The 23,985-nt window shown below is 38.4% G+C and overlaps 3 protein-coding genes across 3 annotated transcripts; all 3 read right to left on the minus strand.

Moving 5' to 3' along the window:
• Positions 1-5,295: 5,295 nt before the first annotated feature.
• LOC140928976 (uncharacterized) lies at positions 5,296-8,396 on the minus strand. The gene is made up of 2 exons (XM_073378792.1): positions 8,187-8,396; positions 5,296-5,838 (listed from the first exon to the last, which is right to left on the minus strand). The coding sequence occupies exons 1-2, from the start codon at positions 8,394-8,396 to the stop codon at positions 5,296-5,298; spliced, it is 753 nt and encodes a 250-aa protein (XP_073234893.1).
• Positions 8,397-8,533: 137 nt separating this feature from the next.
• Positions 8,534-9,400, minus strand: LOC140928988 (uncharacterized). The gene has a single exon (XM_073378803.1). It carries the CDS (start codon positions 9,398-9,400, stop codon positions 8,534-8,536), a length of 867 nt encoding a protein of 288 aa, XP_073234904.1.
• Positions 9,401-9,654: 254 nt separating this feature from the next.
• LOC140928998 (uncharacterized) lies at positions 9,655-10,188 on the minus strand. The gene has a single exon (XM_073378814.1). The coding sequence runs from the start codon at positions 10,186-10,188 to the stop codon at positions 9,655-9,657; it is 534 nt and encodes a 177-aa protein (XP_073234915.1).
• Between the last annotated feature and the right edge of the window lie 13,797 nt (positions 10,189-23,985).

Here is a 23,985-nt window from a genome sequence, read left to right on the forward strand (position 1 = left end):
AAGGCCCGCACGTATGTAGGGCCTTCCGCCCTACCGTGCCTCATTTTCCAGATGTAATAGCAGACTTCTGCTCAAAAGAGCGTATGAAGGGACATAGCCCTGATGTTGTATATGTGAGTGATAGGCACAATTATCAAGCAAGGCAGAGAAGGCCCTGCCAGGCGTGGCTGTGTAGACTAGGGGCTGCACGCACCAGCCAGCTAATGACGACTCTCGCCGCGAGAAGGCAGCACCCCATGGAGAGTCAAATATCACATTTTCAATCCTTTGAACATTACTACACAATAATGAGGCTCAATGATCAATGGTTTTCTTGTCATTACTGATACGTGGAGTTGAGGGTTGCAGGGCGTAACAAACCCCTGGCCAGTACTTTTCAACTGGACTGGAAGTTGGAGTAGAATATGATGATTGAACTGACTCCTCCTCAACTCCATGTTCATCGTTCGTTTCCTCGCTGTCGTTGTCTTCCTTTTCTAGTTGTGAGTCTAACCACCTCCAGTACTCTGTTGGATCTTGGGCAGGTTCAGGCAAGGGATATTGTCCGCCTGAACTGTCTGCTTCTTGTGGGTCATAATCAGCTGCAACTGGCTTGGCAAGTTGACGTGGTTAACCAATCTGGTAGTTTTACCCAGGGGTAACTGTGCAAATGTTTCAGAACATTTGCTTATTCTCATCTCGCTGTTTTACTCTTCGTCACTGCTCATGGGACTGTCCTCTGGTTTGATCTAAAATTTCAAAGGAGAGGAACTTGAGTTTTTAATAGAGATTTAAATTTACGTAATATGAAGAATATCTACCTATATTCCAGTTTATGTATCGAGTGTTGTTTGTTTATCACTTACCTCTCCTAGTATTTCAGCATGTCGTAGTTCAATGGTAGGTTTTGCATATTTACCATTTGCTGTTCCATCTCCCTAATGAACTCCCAATCACTTTCATGGAACGGCTTCTCTTCAAGTCTCCTTATTTCTTCCAGCTGTTCGTTTTTTCATTTCTCAAAATCGAACTCTTCTACGTAATTGCCATGCGTTGCTCCTTTTGCTTCCTCTCCCTCTTTCTCCTTCTGGTCCAGATAGCCATTTTTCTCCACACATTCTCTAAATTTTTCAGCTATCAAATTTGGAGAATGAAGGTGAAATGCTGGCATATCGTCATCCTCCGAACTTGCATGTAAAACGACTTTGCTACGTTCGTCTAGATGACCAATCAAGATGATATACTAAAACTATCTAAAGGGAAAAATATCATGTTAAAATAATAATCTTTCTAGAAAGGACATTAGACTTGACAAGTTTTAAGGTCATCGAAAGTGAGCAACAGGGGGTCAAAATAGTTGTGTCCAGTACCCATTTACTTTGGGTAAGGGAATTGCAATTAACCCTTGTAGAATCAGACACTATGTAGAATCTATGCAAATGCTATGTTACAGAGTATGTAAAACCTATGCAAATGTCTCATACAATCCTTTTACCAAATCCTATGTTGTTTCTATGCCAGGACTATTTTTTTGTATAAGAAATGCTGTTTTCCCTAGTCAAACAGAACCTACTTAAAAGCTATGCAGTTTTTAAAGTTAGAAATAAAGGGGGAAATGACATAGTTACCACATAGCCTATACATACAATTTACTTAGCTTTTGGAAAGAGATTTTGGACCTCACAGTCAACTTTATAGACATTTGAATAGACCAATCATAGAAAATAAATAGCCTTCACATAGCACTGAAAAAGAGTTTACATAGTAAAATGGAACAGGGAACAGTTGACTAAATAGCTTTTGAATAGGGTTTGCTTAGCTTTTAGATAGCCTAGGAATGGAGCAAACATGATAAACATAGTCTTTACGTAAAGTTCACATATATTTTGCATAGCATTAAAATGGGAAAAACACAGAGGCAATAGTCTTTGCATAGCACTGAAATAGAGTTTACATAGTAAAATGAAGAGGGAACAGTCGACTAAACAGCTTTTGAATAGGCTTTGCTTAGATTTTAGATAGCCTAGGAATGGAGTAAACATGATAAACATAGTCTTTCCATAACGTTCACAAATATTTTGCATAGCATTAAAATGGAGAAAACACAGAGGAAATAGTCTTTGCATAGCGCTGAAAGAGAGTTTACATAGTAAAATGAAATAGGGAACAGTAGACTAAATAGCTTTTGAATAGGGTTTGCTTAGATTTTAGATAGCCTAGGAATGGAGTAAACATGATAAACATAGTCTTAACATAACGTTCACAAATATTTCCCATAGCATTAAAATGGGGAAAACACAGAGTAAATAGTCTTTGCATAGGTTTGAGATAGAGTTTACAAAGGAAATTTGGTAACAATGAAATAGATCATAAAAATAGCCTAGCCTGGGAAATTTAACATCAACTTTACCAAGGAGAAACAAATGAAAGCTTTATAAATAAAAATATTGCACTAAAGCTGATCCACAGTTAGCAGTTTTTGTTTTTTTTCTTTTTCAGCTTCCTTTAAGACCTAAAAAAAAGAGTTATTAGTCATAGTACAAATTGAATCAAGTACGGGTAATTCATGCAGCCTTAAAAACTTAAAGTTATTTTGCAGAATAATACTTATTGTAATTGTGGACAATAGTCAAAGACTATACAAAGACTGCTTTTACAGCCTGTAAGCAAGCTCTCCAGGGTGCTCTGGCAGCGGGGCGAGAAAATGAAGGAGAGCCTGCAACTATGTCTGTGGAATTTGAAATCCACTTACAATTCCCCTGTGACTCCCTGCCAACTGAGCTGTCAGATTTCTACCAATCAGGACAAACCGAAAAAGAATGCAAATGTAAAAAAAGATTAGAAGACATGTGCCGAGGGTAATGTCATCATTACTGTCATCTCCACCTATCAGTATTTCGCATCAACTTTTTCGATGCAGATATTCAAATTCCGGCGACATACTTGCACGCTCTCCTTCCTTTTCCTTCCCTGCTACCAGAGTGCCCTGGAGAGCTTGCTGGCAGGCTATTACACTTTTAAAACAAAACATTGGCCTAATATTATTGACACTGACAGTAATACCTTTTTACGGCAAATGTTGATCACACTGTTGCATTTGAGTCTTAAAGCTTGTTTTATGTCACTTCTTGTGGCTGGACTGTGCGGCTTTTCAACCTCTCCCTCTTAATTTTTTTTGGTTTTGTCTCTTTTGTGATCTTGGCAATCATTGAAAAATCTGAAAGTGAATGTAACAGAGAAAATTGGACATACAACCATCGAACAAACATAAAAGGGTAAATGCTTAACTAAAATCTAAAATGTAAAGCAGAAGAAAGGCTATCATTATTTGCTGATTCTGTTCAAACTGTAAGAATTAATGGACCTTCCTATGATGAGTAGCACAATCATAACTCCATTTTGCGTTACAATGGGTCAAAAAATGTCTGAATTCCGGAAAGCTCTTTTTATTGTTTCTTTCTCCCTTATTGTGCTTACTATGGTTATTTCAACTGAAATCTTGCAAAAAATATAATTTTTCAATACACAAAGCCAATTTTTATTTACCCATGATGGACAGAGGGCGTGGCAAAATTCAAATTGAGTTGTTTTTTTCTTCACAGAGTGCTATTTAGAAGGGAAGCATGCTGGATTAGCTAAGTTTTCATATTAACAATCTCTATTTTAGCGAAAAAGTTAAGATAATAATGTCACAATGAAGCGATGATTTCCTCATGCTACATAAGCGAGAGCTTATAAATGCACTTCTTGTTTCGTTTTTTAACTGCAAGATCACTGCAGATGTGTCTCGCAGTGGCTGCAAACACTGCTGCAACCCTCTTTTTGTCTAAAGTATAAGTCATATCATGTATGTTATCCCGTAAGTAGAAGTGTCCCTTTAAGATCTCCATTCCTTGGTAGTAATGACACTGATAATCATCCGTGAAGTTCTCACTCAGTTGTTCTACACCATCAGAAGTAACTTTCATTAAGTAGAAGTCATACATCGGGTCATCAATTGCTGCAATTGCAACAGTGCTATCTTTTCCAGCCAGGTCTGCTATGTGCAGTGCGGTGTCATGATCTAGAACTGGAATTTCTGATTCCTGCCTGGTCGTTGCTGCAGTGGCTTCTCTAAGTATAGAAACTTCTTTCCATTCATCAAGCCAATCTTTATTCAGGCAGTTGAGCTCATCATCCATGAGGCAATTAACACAACAAAAGAAAGCATTGCAGAAACTGCACATGTTGTTGGAGCTGTAGAACGAGTCTGGAGTAATTCAGTGCTCATAACCAAAGACCAGCTAGCAACACTGCCAGCAGATCATGGAAAAATTTGGGTGTTCCGGCAATGTCTAATAGGTGGAGTTCTCTTCCACAGCATGAGTTATAAGCATGTAATTGCAGGAAATGATTACACTATTGAATTCCAACATCTGGATAACAAGCTCTTTGGTTCGATCCACACTTATGCAAAAGTTGAAGAAAAATACCAGAAAGCACTGTCTGACGATAGAAAATGTTCTTGCTATTTGCCCTCCCATTACTTTGCTATCGTGGAAATTTTGGACCAAGCTGATGATCAGTTACCCAGATACAGAGACAGGACTGTCATTAACTACATCACTAGAGTGAAGAAATTGGGCAGGTACTGTTTGTGATACACTAACGAAAAACTTATATGCTTATCACTATGGACAAAATGACTTGTAAACCTTCTGTTAAACATGCTGTTATTAACAGTATCAGAAATACAATTCCAACAAGAATAATGTTTTGTCTTCTCAAATTCTTATTACACCCTTTGGGAGCATTACATCTACCTATCAATAACTATATCATTTATTTGTTCTTTTTTCAGACTTTTAGCTGTTCCTGTGCTGAATGTAATACAAAAGTATCTCAGAGTGGATGTTTCTTCTGGATCATATATTTGTCAGTTACCGAATCCATATGAAAAAAACTGAACAGATTAGAAATGCTACATATATTTAACTTTAGGTAGGTAAAAAACATTCATGTTAAAAAGAAACAAGTGAAGTCTAGGGTAAGCATTTTTATATGCTTTATGGGCCTTAAAGATATTTTTGTTATCATTATAAAATCAAGAGTGCATAAAGCGTGACTTATCGTGACTCTGAGTAGCACATTGATTTGCTAGTCATAATAGTGGAATTTCTACTTTCAGAAGAATTAGTTTTATAAGAATTTTTTTTGGCAACATTTTTGGTAGATCCGAGGAAGATATAAGTACCTGCCTAGCCTCAGATAAGTGAATTTCGCTTTTATATCCAGCACATAAAAAATACATAGATTATATATAGATGCTGTCCCCCTTTACTCATTTGTCACATAGTAAAAACATAACATATACGGTAACCATGCTAGGGGCATAGCACCAACATTTGCTGTTGTCAGCTGTTGTTGTTGTGCAGCAGAGACCTTGATGTCTTCACAGATGTGGGTATATGACTGAAGAACAGCTAGGAACTTCTGCACTGGCGAGTTAGTTTCCAATAGCTCTTCAAGACTGGCTTTGGTTGCATTTATCAGTGGAACCACTTGAGAGAATGCCACTGATCCTCCTTGAAATGCCTTTGAAAGATGAGACAGGACTGGCAGGACGTCTTTCAAAATAAAAAGCACTCCAAGGAACTTTCCCTCTTTCAGCCTGTTAAACAGACCATGAGCTGTAGCACATCCATCCTCACCCAGAGCTTTAAGTGTATGAAGGACAGCCTCATATTCTTGATACAGGGCAGCTACAGACCTGTCAAAACTCAACCACCTTGTGGAACAAGCCTTCTTCATCCGTTTCACCAGTAGCTGCTTACTCTTCTCTCTTAGCTGTAAGCTGCATTTCTTGATGTCAATTTGTATCTTCAAAAGAACAGCGAGGTGTTTTGGTGAATTTTCAAAGTATGCCCAGAGTTGACGCAGTATGTCTTCCAATCGTTTGATTTAATCAATCTCCTTGTTAGTATCAGTGCAAGCTAAGGCCAGCTTATGACAAATACAGTGAACACTGATCAAGACTGGGTTGAGCTCTTTAAGCTTTGTCGCTACACCGTTCTTTTTTCCAGTCATCACTGAATCCCCATCTGTCACAAGAATTTAAGATTCGTTAGACTTAAACTGCACTGCTGCAACTCATCCTTGATAAGGGATGTTAGGGCATCAGCGTTGGCACTTGCAAATTCCTCTAGGACGTTGTGCACTGACAGAAATGCAATCTCCATGCAAGAAGTAACAGGGCTTACAAACTGTATGAATGTAAGCATTTGGGATTGCACAGAGATGTCAGTGACTTCATCCACAATGAGCCCATAACTTTGGACCTTTTGTGCACTGCGCACTATTTCTTCCTTGATGGTTTAAAATGGGGTTGACAGGCCTACACGACTCCCCTGCGTGTGTTTAAAATAGCCTCTTTATAGTTTGGCTCTCACGAGTATGTCTTTGAGCTACCGCCCTCTTTTATAAGATACGAGGGGCGGTTTTTTGTAGATTTTGCTCAGTAATGGTTGTTGTTCTATTAAACGCCAGTTTTTCATGAGAATTTGCTTTAGGTTAGGCACTGATGGTTGGTTTGAAGGGCTAGTTTCCTGTCTTTGAAGTTCACCTCTGAGAGGGTTGTGTTAATAAGATCCTCTGGGTAATCCCTCTGTAGCAGATGCGCTTTGAAATTTGTAATTTTCTCTTCGAATATTATTTTGGAACAGTTTGTTCTGAGGGGTTGGAGGGCTTCCCCTTTAATGAAGCCTTTTTTAACTCCTTGCTGGTGACAGGAACCAAAATGGGTATACTGAAATGTCTCAGTTGTTTTGAAATGAGTACACACATCAAGGATTGCGTCTCTTTCAAATCTTTCCCCTTTGTAAATGTAGGTGTCCAGGAATGTTGTTTCCGTATCGGAAATTTCAGCTGTAAATTTGATCGTACGGTGATGATTGTTTGCTTGTTCAATGAAATGTTCTATTCTGTCTCTGTTTGTAGTCCAGAGCAAGAAGATGTCGTCTATGTAACATTCCAAACGAGCGGTTTAAAAAGGCTTTGGCTAAGGATTTCCGTCTCTACCTTGTTCATGAATATATTAGAAAAGGTGACTGCCATTTTCGTGCCCATGGCCGTACCATGTGTTTGAAAGTAGTTTTTTCCATTAAACTGGAAAGAATTTTCTTGAAGAATTAGCCTGAGCACTCGTTTTAGTAGTTGTGTAGGGATAGGAGGTTCGTTTCTATCGAATATTTCGTCTGCTCTGTATACCTTGTCATTCCCTCCTCTTGCGGTATATCTGTATACAAGGTCGTAATGTCCATTGAAACAAGTATGATGTCCGCTGGGACTTTCGTGTTTTCTATGAAATTAACGAAGTCGGTAGTATCTTTAAGATACGACTGTTGTTGTGCTATCAGCTGAAGGAGTTTGTCGACAAATGATGATAATTTCTGCGTTGGGCCATCACACCCTGATAGGGCTACTGAGCGTTGTATTGGTGGTTCCCATGCAGATTTGACATGGTAAGGATGGGGTTCGTTTTCCCCTCGAAATATGTACATTAGACGCATTCTTCTTGCAAACTGATCAAAGTCACGCTAGAGTTGTTGCCTGATTTGTGTTTGTTTTGTAACGGGTGTTGGAATGAATTTAAGCCCTTTTGTCAGTAAATTAATCTGGTCATTTGTAAGTTCTTTGTTTGAGAGGTTTTTTCTGTTTTTTTGTTCGCCTCTATTCTGATAGTTGAACGTTTCTGGTGTCTGACCTTTCTGCGCTCTTTGCACTTATTAGTTGCTAGCCGTTTGGCTTTTAAAATTTGTTTTTTGGCCCCATGTTTGTGGTGGGAGTCAGATGATACACATGTGTACCTTTGAACTTCATTTTCGATTGCTCGATTTGTGCCTGGAGGTTAACAGCAATGTGTTTTACTGTTGCGATCGTCACATTGTTTTCAGCTAGCGCTGCACGCGCTGGTTCGATCGTACTACAGTTCTTAGTGTTCAGTGCTATAGCCGATGAGGCTCGCTTTCCTTTCTTGGTTTCGGCCTTAAAATGGCCAATTTATTGTTGATGGATAATCGCATTGAGTGTTTCTTGCTCCGCGTTCTTACGGATTTGTTTTGTCTCTCTCTTGAAGTCCTCGTCTGCTGTTATTTTGGCCCTCGCCCTATATTGTAGGGTTTCTGGACAAGTTCCCCTGTCTGTGTGCCTTTTTAAAGCTTTGATCGCACCTTCGGCTTGGCTAATCTTGTCCTCCGCGGATAGGCTACGGCTCCATTTACGGTTCCCTGTGGATGGGCTGTGGCGGTGACGTTTTCGGTACTGTTCTGTCCTTGGTTCGCTGGTACTCCTTTGAGGGCCCCTGTCGCGGCTTTGGCGTTGCTGTTTAGGCTGTTTAGGTTTTCTAGGCACTTGATACGGAGGGATTTGTTCATCGTCATCGGACTTGCCGAGTAGATCATCCTCGTTAATAATAATAATAACTTAATTTGTATAGCAGTATATACAAAAGCTCTATATTGCTTTACAATCAAGAAAAAAGAAAATAACTAACTAACAATAGTACTAAAACAAAAAGTCAATTGAAAGCAAGTCTAAAAAGATAAGTTTTCAATCTAGATTTAAAAACATCAACTGATCCACTTAATTTAATGTCTAAGGGAATATCATTCCAGTGCTTTGGGGCAGCGACCGAAAAGGCCCTGTCCCCATAGCTCTTCAGGCGCACATTCGGTACTTCTAATAAACGTTTGCTAGCTGACCTAAGATTTCTTGTAGGGTTATATGGGACTATAAGTTGACTTAAATACGGAGGCGCCAGATTATTGAGAGCTTTAAAAGTTAACAGTAAAACTTTAAAGGTAATTCGCTGCTCCACAGGTAACCAGTGTAGCTCCTTAAGGACGGGGCGAATGTGCGCAGCCCTAGGTTGCCCAGCTACAAGGCGTGCAGCGCAGTTTTGAACGCGCTGGAGCTTCTGAATAATATACTCCGGAGACCCCAGGAGCAACGAGTTACAATTGTCCAGTTGACAAGTAACATAAGCATGGACGAGGGTCTTTGTGCTCTCAGAAGTCAGGTACATTCTAATCTTCGCGATATTACGAAGATGAAATAAAGCAGATTTACAAACGGAACTCACATACTTATCCAGTGACAAGGTCTCATCAAAAACAACTCCTATGTTCCTAGCTTTGTCAGACCGCTCTACACGATGATCACCAACCAGGATACTATCTAAAGATGGGCGTGGCCGATATTTTGAACTGATAATGAGCAGTTGCGTCTTGTCCCTATTCAACCTAAGTTTGTTACAAGACATCCAACGGTCGATATCTCTAACACAAGATTCAACCTGAGAGACAGAATAAGCTTGATCATCCCCACTGAGAGAATTGAAAGACAGATACAACTGAGTATCATCAGCATAGAAATGATAGCCCATGTTGTATTGTCTGACAATATCCCCCAATAGGGAGGTATAGAGCAGATATTAAATCAGTCCAAGCACAGAGCCCTGTGGTACTCCGCACGACAGCGAACGCGTGACAGACCGTGCACCACGAATGCTCACAAAATGAGTTCTGTCGCTCAGGTATGATTTACACCAGGCCAGAGCTAGATCGCAAAGACCGAAGCGGTTTGGTAATCTCTCAATCAGTATAGTGTGATCAACCGTATCGAAAGCGGCCGATAGATCTAATAAAAGATGACAATCCTATTCCTATCAACGTCTAGGATAATATCATTAAAAACTTTGACTAAAGCTGTTTCGGTACTATGAAATTGTTTATATGCAGATTGTAGTATTTCATCAAGTCCATTACTAGAGATGTGATTAATCAACTGAGATGCCACCACCTTCTCAGTAAGTTTAGACATGAACATCAAATTTGAAATAGGACGAAAATTCGAAAAAACTTCAACATCAAGTGTGGGCTTTTTGAGAAGAGGATTCAACAATGCAAGCTTAAAACAGTCTGGAAAAACAGCTAGACATAAAGACTGATTTACAATTTGAGTCAAGACAGGCAAAAGAACTGATGTGCACTGCTTCAAAACAGAAGCAGGGACGGGATCAAGAGGACAGGACTTGATGGTCATCTTACTAAGTAATTCTGAGACATCATTAGCGATGTCATATGAGACTTCCATCTTATCCTCATTCTCAAAGGCATTGCTTGTGCCAGGGGCATTTAGTAGCCCATCTGACGTTATAATGTTTTCCAACATTTTCAGGCAAGTCTGCGGTTTCGATCCTAATCTTGTGGATCTCGTCAGTTGCCGATTGAATAACCAGACTGATAGAGATGTGTTCTCAGTATCAGTCAGAAAAAGACTGTTTCTTTATAACACAAGTCTCCGGCAGTTGGATCAAAATCCTCACTTTTCATTGGAGAAAAAGGATATGTTTTGTTCTTCGTTCTGCATATGAATTAATATTTTTGCAACTGACCCCTGAGAGAACAACTTCTGGTATTGGCATTGCAGTTCACCAAATTGTGGGTGCATTCCATTCAACAAAAAACTGTGGTCTGAATTTGTGGAGAATCCCAATTCTAAGTTTTCATTCTCAAATTATAAATGATGTTATCTATGTTAGTATGCAAAGGATCTTTTGTGGTTTGTATTGCAACATTCTGGCCGGATATTGCTGGTTTTCATCAGACCATTGCCCCTGGTTTATTGTGATTGGGGTAATACAAAAAAACCAAACCTTTTAGTTATGGTTGCCAACTAAATAAGTGAATATTTTTCTACAAAAGAGGAAATAATGCTTTTTCAGTGATACCATATGTTTATGTAAGCTGCACCTAAAAGAAAAACCATAAAGCGTACTGGTAGTGACAACCCTAACTATATGTATAGTGTATATGGAGAACTTTAAGTGAAAAAAATACTTGAAATGACACAAAAGGCAACTAAAAAATTGCATCCAGTAAAGTCTTCTTTATATTTCTCAGATATGCCCTGGAAGGTCACCTATATATATATATTTATTATATACATACTGAGAAATACTCACCAAAAAGCTATGTCTTAAATTTTCGTACGCAAATAAGTTCTAGCCAATCAGAGGAGCGAACGATGGTTTTCACACGTGAAAAAATGATACGTCCAATCAGAATAGCGAACGATGTTTTTTTCACATGTGAGAAAAATGATACGTCCAATCAGAAGCCACACAGGTGTATGAGTTTCCCGCCAAAATTTCCCCCTTTTATTGCAGCTTGCAGCGCCGCTTCACTAAGAGGGTACACACATTCAACGAGAAAAGTTTTACTCAAAGAGTATTTCTCGCCAAAAAAGTGAAAAACATTTCGGAAATGGAGTACAATAGTTTCGTTTGTTTCACTGTCGATAAAGAAAACGGTAGAGAGCCGGCGAAACAACAGCTGAAAGGGATAAACAGAATGAAACGTTAGCTTTTGTTGTGCTTTTTGTCGGAGCTAATTTGCCTTTCATTTAAGCTTAAGCCAGGAAAAGGCTCCCGAAAATTCTAGGTGGCCTTTTTTAGGGTCAAAATCCGTTGAAAATGAGTAATTATACCATTTGTAGATGTTTGAAAATCCTAGGATAGGCAGGCAAGCAAGAAATTTTACAACAAATGCTCCGAAAATTCTAGATCTCAAATCATCTTCCGAACAGATATTTTCCCGAAAATTGCCGTTGGGTGCCCCTGGTGACTGTGCTCACATGGTGGGTGGCTCCTCCTGAAGTGTTCTGCAATTGGTATAGGATTTAATGGAGCCGAAACCAATAGTGGAATTGCACGCATTTTAGGCATCCTACTGATGAACAGTTGCGACACGTAGATATATTTTTTAGCAACTAAGATAATTTGCAGTCTGTCTACTCTGAATTGAAACCGGCCATTTTACTTAAATTCACTCATTTTCAATTGTGCATTGAGAACAAACAGTTAAGATTACTTATAGTTCTTGGATTACCTCATATCCTCACCGTCATTTATGTTTTTAACAAACGTTTTTACTAAAAAGCTGATACTTTGTTTTCGTTGTCACTTTGCGGTAAGTGTGTAGCGGCAAATTTTAGCACTTTTGAAAGATTTAAAATAAAAAGGCCCCCAAAATGATGATTGTCTCAGTATGTATATAATAAACACAGTACCACATGGAAAGTGCCTTGTACGGTATTTACGCAATCGCTGTTTTTGTATCAGAAATCTTACTCATTCGCTGCACTCACTCGTTCGATTTCTGATACGTCAATAACTCGTGCATAAATACCGTACGCCAGCACTTTCCATGAAGTATTCTCTATATATGAAACCTTGGAATTTTGAGAGCCATCCAGGAAGAATTTACTTGGAAAGATTATATTTTAGCAAATGAACTACTTAAATAATTGTTTTTCAGTTGTAACACATTTGGAATTTACTTTGCCTGGAGCAGGAAGTACATGGAAAGGAAGAATGTACATGGAATGATTTGATTCAAGCAAATGGAAAAATTAACATCTTGTTTTTCAGATGGAGAATACTTAGCTAACTTTGTTAGTAGGAACAGAGGGTTTCAAATAAGGGTAAAGACATTGGAATTTGCTTTGCCTGGAGTTTAATATATTCGTAGTTTGCAACCACATGACAAGATGGCCATGTTTGGGTCAAACAAAGCCCTTCATTTCGCTAAATTTACACAAACGTTAAGAGTTTATTTCCCAGCAGCGGAAAACGCTTTTTTTTACACCCAACATGATCGCCTTTATGTCAGCTGTTAACCAGCAAAACATATGAAGACAAGTGACGTTTCATTGATTCTGGGCACACCTTTTCTCCTGAGCTTTTCTCGATCATATTACCGTTTGATGAGGTAGTAGCTTTCTGTTTTCCTGCAATGATAAATAAAATGCATTCAATCTTTGTAAGACAAATACATAGTTAATCTGTAATTTTCCTGTTAGTGCTTCAACGCAAAAATGGAACGGCAAGCCCTCGTTATTTCGTCAGGTGTGCTGTGTGGAGAAGTTTGATAACAAATAATTGAGTGGAAGTATTCTACTAGATACTCAGTAAATGCGAGGAGAGTGAAAAAAATAGCAAGGATCAGATGTGAATTTTTTTTCCAATAGAGCAGATTAGGAGAACAGGAGGTGATTTGTTGTAGTCGGGACAACCAAAACAAAGGAACATCAGCCAAATTATCGTTAGAGCGGAAACATACAAGTTGAAGTTATGGTGCGGGAGACTACAGCATAGATAGAGGTTTTCCTTTATCCTCGTCCTTTTTTTTTCGAATCCATTGAGCTGTACATGAACTGTCAAGAAAAAGACTACAGATCGGACGCTCACACAGATTTGTCAATTCAATGCAACTGGGCCTACAATCTTGGAAAGATTGCCCATCCAAATACCTTAAGGGCACCCCAAAGAACGTAAACAATTTTGGTAGCACCCTCGAACCTTGCATCAAGCTGGTTAATAGGTATTTAAAAACGATGTAATTCACAATATAAAAAAGAGGCTCTGAAACAGAAATGGCTATAACTTTCTACTGTTTGAATGAAATTGCATAGATTATGTGCCTCAACTGCTTGAACGATATAAAACGCTACCGGATTCTCACATGGTTATGAATATATAATCTTTCAAATGTGGGCATCCACAGGGTGCCTGGACACCCTTCTGGATAAAGCTTGCCCTTGAGTCATAAAGCTACCAACATTTCTTTTCGTCCCTTATCGTAACAGGGCTCAGCCCAAATCATAAAAGGCCAGGAAAAAAAGGACATGATCAACAAGTGAAAAAGATTTTGACTGTTAAACAAATTTTACTTATTAGATCATAGAGGACAGTGTTGAGGAAGTGCATTTTGATGTTAGGGTTTACTCGGTCGGAACATGCAGGTTTCAGCCCAGGATTGGTTAAAGTGTCTAACTTACCAATAACTGGGCCAGTTCTCAAAGTTTTTCTCCTCTCAAGGAAAGAAGGTAAGAGATCTTCAAATCTCTATCAGTCAATGTTCACAAGTTTGGCCAATCAATATTTTCTTCTTAAATAGTAAATGACTACAATGAACAATCAACTAATATATACATCTGTTTGAAAATTGCGATGAACGATACAGAAACGATGTTTCAAAGTGTAACTTTTCCCAGGCAAAAGGAGCGCATAAATTAACAGTTATTGTGCATGCTCGCTAATGCATTTTTACACAACATTGAGTGCTAAATTTGACGCAATGCGTGAAAAAGAAAAAGAAAATAGTGATTAAATTTTGTAACATAAGCTGTAAGAAGTGCTTTCTCATCAGTCAAAATGACACTGAACGCATACAGCTTCTACTTTGGGAGCGTGCTTGTTCTCAGATTGATCGCAACCCCAAACACGTAAACTTACCTTTTACAGCGTGAACAATTTCATCAGGAGCACCATTCTTCAGAAGCCACTGACCCAATGCAACTGGACTTCGAGGTCGATTTACCTCAAAATCGGTGGGAATTAAAAAGTCACTCATTTTAGGAGATTGCTGGTACAGAAACTTGGACTCCAACACACCACCACAGCACTTGACCTGTGATCGAACAAGAATGAAACATACACCAAGTAGCCAATTTAGACACGTGGTCACATCCACCTTATATTAACGTTGATTCCTCCTAGACTGTTTTAGTCAGTAAATAATCAAATCCGAATTGAAATGTACTTTACCTTGCAAAAAAGGTTCAAGAAGCAGGGACAGACCGGGGGACAGGACAGCAGATGACATCACTTGAGTGAATAAAAGTTGACAACTGATACCTATAAAAATATCTCAATGCTTTATTTTCAAACCATGTGCAATCTAACTTGATCAGTTGAAAAAGATGGCACACCGCTGGAAGTGCTTGTTATGTTCTTTCCTGTGTTTTTTTTTTCTGTCCGAACTGCTGTGACAACCTAACTCTGTTCATCGCGGTCAATGTGGTCTACCAAACAGTGGATTGCAAACGGAATACACATCTCCAAACTCATTTGTGAAACGTGTGCGGTCAAAACACCGCGAGCTGTTGTAGAGGACCTTTCATTCCGTGTTTCATTCAAAGAATTCCAGTCATGAATGGCAAGGAGGGTAGCGACACTGAAAGCGTACATTCAGGTAAATGGTGAGTATTTCATCATCCACTTTTACGAATATACATTGAAATGAATAATTTTTATGTTGCGGCTTCTTGATTGAGAATTAACATGTGGGCGCTTCAAACCTGTCAAGTGTGAAATTCCCGGCATTTGGGCTGACAGTGGTGACTGAGTACCAAATCAAACCTTGTCTGTTTAAAAAAAAAAAGAAAAAAATGTGCAAATTCCGGATAAGGTGTGCTTTATTTAAAGATTTGACTTGTAACAGTTTATTAGGCAGGGGACAGTTCTCCTTGATATCAATAGGGAAACATTCATCTTCATTAGAACTTTATTTTCTGAAGGGTCATGCCAAAAAACCATCATCAATAGGAGGGGGGGTGGATATTAAATTGAATGGCCCCGAATGTGACAATAGCAACTGCTCCTGTTCTATCTGGACACCGCTGTTTTCCTTTTACCAGTATTTACAGTTTGTGCTAGGTATCTTAAGGTCTCTCGTATGTCTTTGTCTTTTCACTAAAACATTCTGTCTTGGAGAAATTTAATCAGGAAAAGCGAAAAGGAGAAGTTATATGTCTGAAAATTAACTTATCTGAAGATACAACCACATTTGCAAATAAAAAAATACATTCTTTTGATCTATCTCTAGCCATTACGCCAGTGAAATTGTAACTCTAAAACAATAAACAAGATGCAACCTTAAGAACCCAGGGCACACGAATTTGTCGCAGTATACTAAAAAACTACCAATTAATAATAAGGAATAATAAATGGTGGTGAAAATGAACATGGAAATAAATTTCTTCTTCTTAATTAACTTAACATATGATTGTATAGAATTACTAGCTACATTATTTATCGAAATAATAGCCCTTAGACCTATTTGCCTAACTCAATGTTGTACCCAATTCAAACTCTTTGGGAATAAAACGTTTTGTTTCAGGACTTTCATATCATTTCAATGTGAATGCCTCATTATAATGCAAATACAATACACAAAGACTCCTGACCCTGGGAAATTTGAATTGGATAAAACATTGAGTTAGCTGAATAGAGATCTTTCACATAACTCCAACTGGAACCACTAAATATGTAAACAATGTGTGGTGTTTTCCCATGGGTAACTTTTCATTTAATTGCGGCTCGCATGAATAGAACCCTCAAATAAAAGACGAATTGTGTGACAAAAGCATTATATTTTCCGTGTTTTCGCTCACAAATACTATCAACTCAAAAAAATGGACAAAAGGAAATTGGCAGTTCAATATTTCGCATGTTTAGTCCCTTGCGCTACTGTCGCTATTGAATCTATCTAGGATGCCTTCTATTTTGCTGATCATTTTCACAGCCTTGCCACACATCTCCATGTGTGCAATGTGGACTTGCTCTAGTGTCCGCTGTCACTTCATGGAGCACTTTTTCTTAGGTTAATCCTGTTTTGGCTCAGGCGGTGCAGGGTTGACTTCCCATGGAAGATCAGCATCGGCATCGGTGCCTGAACTATCTTCTTCAAGACATGCTGCTTGGCTAAATTTCGCGGATCTTTGCTCTTCTGGTGACTTATTTGTGTATCACATCCTGTTATCCACAATTGTCTGTGACGTCGCAGTCTTGCTTGTACTTGTCCTGGCAGTCAGCTGCTTAGCTTTTTGGAGATTTTGGGAAACAATTCTTGTAATCCTTTTTATCGATGGTTCTCTTGGGGTAGAACAATAGTATGCCCTGATGCTTTTGTTCTTCATAAAATTTCCAGCCGGTCAGTGTTTGATGATGTATGATGACCGATATTGATATATGGAAACACGTGTGTTGCATGTCTTTGTAACAAGTAATATGCACATAAAGCAAAATAAAAATATTTCGAAAAATTGAATTCTTTCTATCCTTCAGTCTTAAAATAAAGTCTACATATGCCGTTGAGTTTTCAAAAAAATGTCAGGGGGAAATTGGGAAAATGTTGACATCTTAAAACGTTTGCAAAAAAGAAGTGCATTTTCCGTGTGCTGTAAGTATCTTTTGAAACCTCATCCAGGTTTTATCTTAACTGCTTCTACGATCTTTGACTCGCTAGTAAAACAAAAAAAAATTGCGCTTCACTGCCCCATAAATGCCGCGAGGCGGCATAGAGATTACTAGACAAAGAAAACAAAAAGCTTACCCATGCGTCGAAATGGTCATTTACATATTTTGTGGACTTTTCTACTATTGTGACTCATTAGCTTATGGTGTTGGAGTTATGTGAAAGATCTCTAATAGGTCTATTACATAGTATCAGTATGCGCTCCTTAAGAATGTGAGGCTGAGGTTGACCTTGTTTTGATACAAACCTCTTTTCTTTGTTAAAGGAAATTATACTTTATAATATCTAATCGCATAAGGGGTGGACCATTTGATTTTTGATGGAGGGGTTGTGCAAATCCCCCCAAAAATATCGAGCATATGTTTCTGGTTAAAAAAAAATTTCTTGCAGAATTCTTAAGAAGGAAAAAAAAATTGAGCAGCCTTAACCTGGGCGTGCAAAGGATTTTGTGTGATGCGTGACGGCCCCAAAAGTAGCTGTGAGTCACATGATACAGGACTGGGCATCACATTTTTTGATGCGTGAATTAGTATTTTGCAAGCGCGATGCATGATTCACCAATTAGATTTCTTATTAAAGTGAACCCTCTGATCTAGAAGGATATTATGATTCAAAGATATTCATGCATTCAGATTCCCACCCTAACAGTTGTCACGTGCAGGTATTTTTGTAACAAAATAAGATTTACTTTATAGAAAAGGAAATGGGACAAACAAGAGTAAAGGCAGGCCACATTGAATTGGTGCAGGGTTCAAAATATACAAAGAATGTGAAACGGATGCGCTGGATATGTGCACGAGACAAAAGACGATCAAATAGATCGAAGAGCATTTTTTCCCTCTTGGTCATTCGTGTTTTTGCAGAGTTTTATTACTTTTGTGTTCATTGCCTATTTTCAAGTCAAGAAAATAATAGTAAACAGTCTGTAGCACATAAATTAAAACGTAATTGTTTTAATTATTTAGGCATTGAAATATTGTAATTTTATAGATCATGTACCTATATAAAAGATGATTCAAAGGGGTCTACTACCAATCTGATTTTCTCACCTATTGACAACTGTAGTGACAAATGTTTATTTAACGTCTTTAATAAACCACAAGCTGGCAGAAATTGTCTATATTTATCCATCAAGAACGCTTGCTTTAAGGTGACAGCGCGATGCTGTTAGTGAGTTCTCAGTTCTTGTGTACCTATCATTACTTGGCTGTGTAGCCGCGTGATGCGGTTCCAGTCGAGACCCACAAATTGGCCCTTGCTCACCATAGAGTCTCCAGTAGCTCAAGTGGTTAGAGCATCCGACTAGATCACGGAGGTTCGTGGGTTCAAATCCCATCTGGGACTCGGATTTTTTTTCCGAGTCCTCCTCAAATTAATATCATGTTGTTGTTGTTTCATCTTTAATATAAGAACAATTGAGCCTTAAGAATAATAACAGTTTAAAATTTTCGTTATAAATAAACAACGTTGTCTTCAACATCCTGTACATCTGCATATCTAGCCAAATTTAAATGTAAGGTGCAAAGCTTTAATAGCTATTTGCAACATTCTCATCTCCAGAGGGTACAATCCTTTTGGTCAGCACCTGGAATTGATACCCCTGGCTGGTCCCAATTTTTCAGCAGGTGCAGAGCACTCATTCTGCAGTTTTCAGGCAATCAGATTTGTCTGATTTGAAGAGCTAGAGCATTAAATGTGGACTTCTAGTAGTCGCTTTGCAGAGCAGCCAGGTCTCGATACTCGGTGCTGACCAAAATAGTCGCAGCTTTTGGAGAGAAGAAATTCTCTCTATAAATATTTAAAATACTGCAAATTGTGATTTATAATAAAAATCACTTGATCAATAAATCAACAATTCTGCAATAAATAACAATAATCTATAAATATTTTATGCAACAGTAACAATAAAAATGCAACAGTCCATAAGATAGGTCTATTTGAGAATGCTATTTTCTAAAGACTGCTTATTGTAAAATATTTTATGCAATAGTCACAGCTCCTATAAAAATGCAACAGACCACTATAAAGTTTTGTTTGAGAAGGCATGTATGACAGTTTTCAGTTGGCCTCTGATTGGATTAACTTGCACTAATGAATGAACCAAGAAATTGTAAAAGCATTGCTGTAAATCTGATATTAAACTGGAGGTAGGAAGGAAAATCCTTTTAATAGCTCTACAGTTTTTCAACTTCCCTTTAATGGATCTGCCCTTGGTTTATAAAAAGTGAGTCAACTCTTAACTGTCGTTCTCACACTCCGACTCTGAATCAACAACTGTGACAGAGTCAGGAGTCTGTGATGTTGATGGCTCACAAGCAGACTTTTTGCCCTTTTGCCTTTTGCGCTTGGCACTTTTGAAAGAAGTGGAGTATCCATATTTTTCCCTAGCTGCATGCATACAATCTCTAGCCTCTTGCAACTTGGTTTTAACATCTTTGTCGATTTCTTGCATTCGAGGTCTTGCCTCTTCTGACAGGAAGGCCACTTCATCCTTGTAACCTATAGCAATGCAAAATAAAGTCAAGTTATAAAATATTCTCTGACCTAACTGAACATTAAATTCTCACATCAAGATGTAGAGTTTGTTCAGGCTCTGCGTTGTCTTGCCGGGTTAATCAGGGATTTTGCAAATAATTGCTCATAGTGGATCAGTTCATTGCAAATATTATATTAAAAAATTATGGACTTTAATATCGGGAAATGACCAGTTTAAATTTTTAACCACTTTTAACAATTTTTAACTACTGTGCATGATTAAAGTATAGTAGTGCTGCTTTCTATCTTAACAAATGCTCCATCCCCAGGTCACTGAATGCCCTGCCCAGGGAAACGATGTCTAATATTAACTAGATGACAGGGAATGAATATGCATGGAAGCATCCAAGACAATAGTTCAAGAACAAGCACCCACATTTGTCTGTGCTCTTTAATAAATATTTCATATCTAAGGTGTACATACTATGATATAACTTAAATTGTTAAAAAGCTTACCTCTTTTTGGTCCATTGTCAGCCATATATTCAGCCACCTCAGCATCACACTTTTGTAATACTGTGGTGGAGAATGTGCTAACCTCTTCCAGTTTACCCACATACTGGCAGATCATCTCGTACATTTGCTTGGGCGGCACTTCTGAGGAGTCCCTGTTGACCTCAAGAAATAATACCACTGCACGGAATTGATCGTCTACAATTTCGCACTTCCCCATGATGCTTTGATTCCTTTAGTAATGATTCCAAGTGTTGATCACAGGCCGTTTCGCCGCCGCTAGTAAAAAATAAATCCGCTTGGAGCGCTGATTCCTACACCAAAGTTCACAGCCTCGATGCGTCTTTTCGAACTGCATTCTCTGTTCAGCCATTTGTAGCATGAAAGAGTTAGAAAACACCTGAGTGGGATTGATAGGATTCTCGTACCACAGATTTTTGAACTTTTTCTTTAGTGCTTCAATGGACACCACTACATTCCCTTGTCCATCCCGTGTTTGAAAGAAATTCTTGAATGATTTTGGCAGGGATACAACTGTTGAAGCCGATGAAGTTCTGAATGCAGCACCATTTCTTTGAGTGCTCGCACTCTTCTCCTTTCCTTTCGTATTCCAAGTGGTGATTTCTCGTTGAAGTCGTCTCCATTCAAATACTGTCAATCCTAACACACCAATATCCTTCTCTTGGATGTCTTGAAGATGTTCAATTCGCTTCAAACCGTTTGACTGGAAATTCTTGAGCTTTTCTTCGAGAGAAACTTTCTTCAGAAATTCGCTGAATTCATTTTCCTCTTTTTCCAGTTCAATGATACCCGACATCGGGAAGATCAAAGGATCAACCGAAGCGGCAAACGAACGATAGCAAGTCTTTCCGGTAGCTACTTCATGTATTGTAGCACAGATTGTCGGAATACATGTATTATTGAGAGAAATGAGATTGCGCAAGAATATAAAGAACTTCATGGCAATACGTGTAAATTCAAGGAAATACAACACATCAGTACTGATAAATTCTATTATTAAAAATTGGAGGTCTAAATTGAAAATCTATATCCTGTTTTTAGGGATTGATACATTATCTATAGGGATACATGAGGTACATGCCATGTATATTGCAGCTGACCTAAAGGAACACGGATTCTCCTAATGCTCCAGCATATTCGGGGATCTCATCAAAAACGAAGAATGTCAGTTGGTGTTCGTCCGCGCAGTTTGCTGCTGAAATGCTTCCCTTTGAAGCATATTCATGTGTCATTACAAGAAAAAACAGCCGTTGAAACACATAAAAGTATCAAGTCGTCAATTCGATCATCAATATCAGATGCATCCAAGGCGAGACTCGCCGCTTTATCTAGCCTGTTGGATGAACTTATAGTGCACAAGGTTCTGCCCTTTGCCGTTGCCTTCGATGAGTATTCGGCAAAAGTTCCTTCGGTGGCCAACTCCAACAATCAAAAGAGCGCCAAAGTTCAATTTCGACATCTCTTACTTTCTCCAAATGGAATTCCTGTAATCATTTTGCAAAACAGGGGAAAGAGGTAAGAACATTTATAAAGCATGTGTGCCTTTTTGCATTTTTTTTGAGTGCTGTATTGAAATCGAGGGATACCCCACTATATTAAATTATATTCTTGTTAAACCATCCACCCTTCATACCTTGCCCTTACAGATTAATTCAAATTTTAATCTAAAATTATCAAGGGCAAGGTACATGTAAGTGTTATCACCCGAAACTGAAGGCGGGGGCTGATAACACTTTAATACCAAGACCTTGATAATTCTGGATATCCCAAAAAACCTCATCCAATAATTGTTTTATTATATAATGAAAGTCTCAACTAAAATACAAAAAAAAAAGAAGAACACAGTACCTCAGAATCCAATTGAACACCAATCAGTCAATTGAGTTTTAATATTGATTGGTGTCAACTCCCAAAAAAAGGAAAAAAATTTAAAGAAGCTGTCTGTTTCTTTAGGTTTCTGTGCCTTTTAGAAAAGCAAAAGGAGTACATCCACCTCTTACGGGCTTTAGATGAAATTGTTGATGAATCATATGATGAAAGCAGGCCAGTTGTTCCTGAGGTTCTAGCTGGAAACATCCCAACTTTATTGAAGTTGATGTCTTCATCAAAAGATAGAGTAATCCTTCAGTTTTTGCTCTGCTGCATCTTCTCTAATACTAAGTTACATCAGATGTTAGGATATACCTCATCACACTTGAACAGGATAAAAAGTCAAGTAAACAGTTTCCTAATCCAAGCAGAGTTATGTGAAACACAATCTCAGCAACAAGCAGAAGAAGAGATTGAAAGCACCATATCAAGATTAGAAGAAATTATTGAGAAAAACGAAGCTCTCTTAGAAAGAAAAAGAAAGCGTCTTGCCGACGAAGAAGAAGAGGACTGGAACTATGATTTACAGCTCAAAAAGCAGCGTGTAATGAAACTGAAAAAGAAACCGATTGGGCTAAAAAGAAGAATTGCTGAAAGACATTTTTACTCATGGAAACAATCATTAAAGTCACAAAGAGGAAAGAATAGAGGCAATTACAGAATAGACAGGAGAGCTGAGAAAGCCATTGCAGATGTTTTAGAGGAACAGTTAAAAGCACATCGTAGAAGGTGCGGTGACGAAGGCACTGGATATTTGGAAAGTGATGGGAAAAGACTGCATAAAAGAGACGTGAGAAGAATTGCTAACAAATATTTAGCTGCACATGGTAAAAGGCTCATTAAGAGCAGTGAAACAGTAAGGTCCTGGGGAAGATGTTGCAACAAACACAGTAGACAAACATCGTGGTCAAAACTTTTGGTCACACATAAGATCACAGAAAACGTTTAAGCAAAGGCATGTAAACATTCATTACAATCGTGCTCACATCAAAAACTATACACGCCTTCCCTTTGGAGATCACATAAATTGTTGTGATTTAGTTGTTCGTCGGGCAATAGATGATAAAGCATATGTACGATGTGGAACATCTGAAGGGTTTTCAAGGCCTGTGCACTGCCCTCTTCAAAACAGTGATACACCATTTGATCTACCATCCTCTGACTATCCGGACAGTGTTGGATATGTATCCCCGGGTGTGATTCTAATCGTCAAAGACATGCAGGAAATTGAGCATCAAGGTAGAGATACATACAAAACTACAGATCAAACAGTTACTGTCACATGCAAGCCAAAGTACATTTATCCAAGTACTGCAACCAACTGGCAAAATGACTTGTTTGCCATTAGGTATTTGTACAAAGATGAACATGAAATCAAGAGGGACGGTATAATAACTGATGAAATGCCTGATCACGTTGTATCATACCTTGTATGGCTGAGAGATTCACTTCTGCAATATGAGTTGATGAGCCTTCCGGAGGACTATCTTAGAATTGTAGATGGAGGTGATCATTTGGAAAGAGAGGTGAGAAAAAACACTGTGCTCAGTAAAAGACTGCAAGATTGCTCAGCTTCCTTGGATGTCAGTGATGTTTCATCTCATCCACTGGCTAAAGAAATTAAGTCAAAGACAGAAGAAGTGCAATGCAAAGTCAAAGAAATTCGTAAGTGTGAATTCTTATTACTATAAATTAACATTTAACAGAACTGATATTCACTGTTACCTAGATGTTAGCCTACGTCTTGGGTTAAAATAGGTTTTTGATAGAAGCTGGGGGGTGGACTTTTTTGACACAGAATTGAAGTGCTAGGGGGAGGTTTTTAATACTAGATAGCAAGGAGGTTAAGCTATAATCCAGACAGTTATCCTAGTCAGATACCTTAAAAATTTATTTCCTCCAAAAATGCATATTGTATGGTTGTGTTTTTTCACAGTTGTATTCCTTGAGGATTCCAAGACATATGACAACAATGAAATTACCCAGAAGA

This window comes from Porites lutea, chromosome 1 (assembly GCF_958299795.1).
Source record: "Porites lutea chromosome 1, jaPorLute2.1, whole genome shotgun sequence".
Lineage (NCBI taxonomy): Eukaryota > Metazoa > Cnidaria > Anthozoa > Scleractinia > Poritidae > Porites > Porites lutea.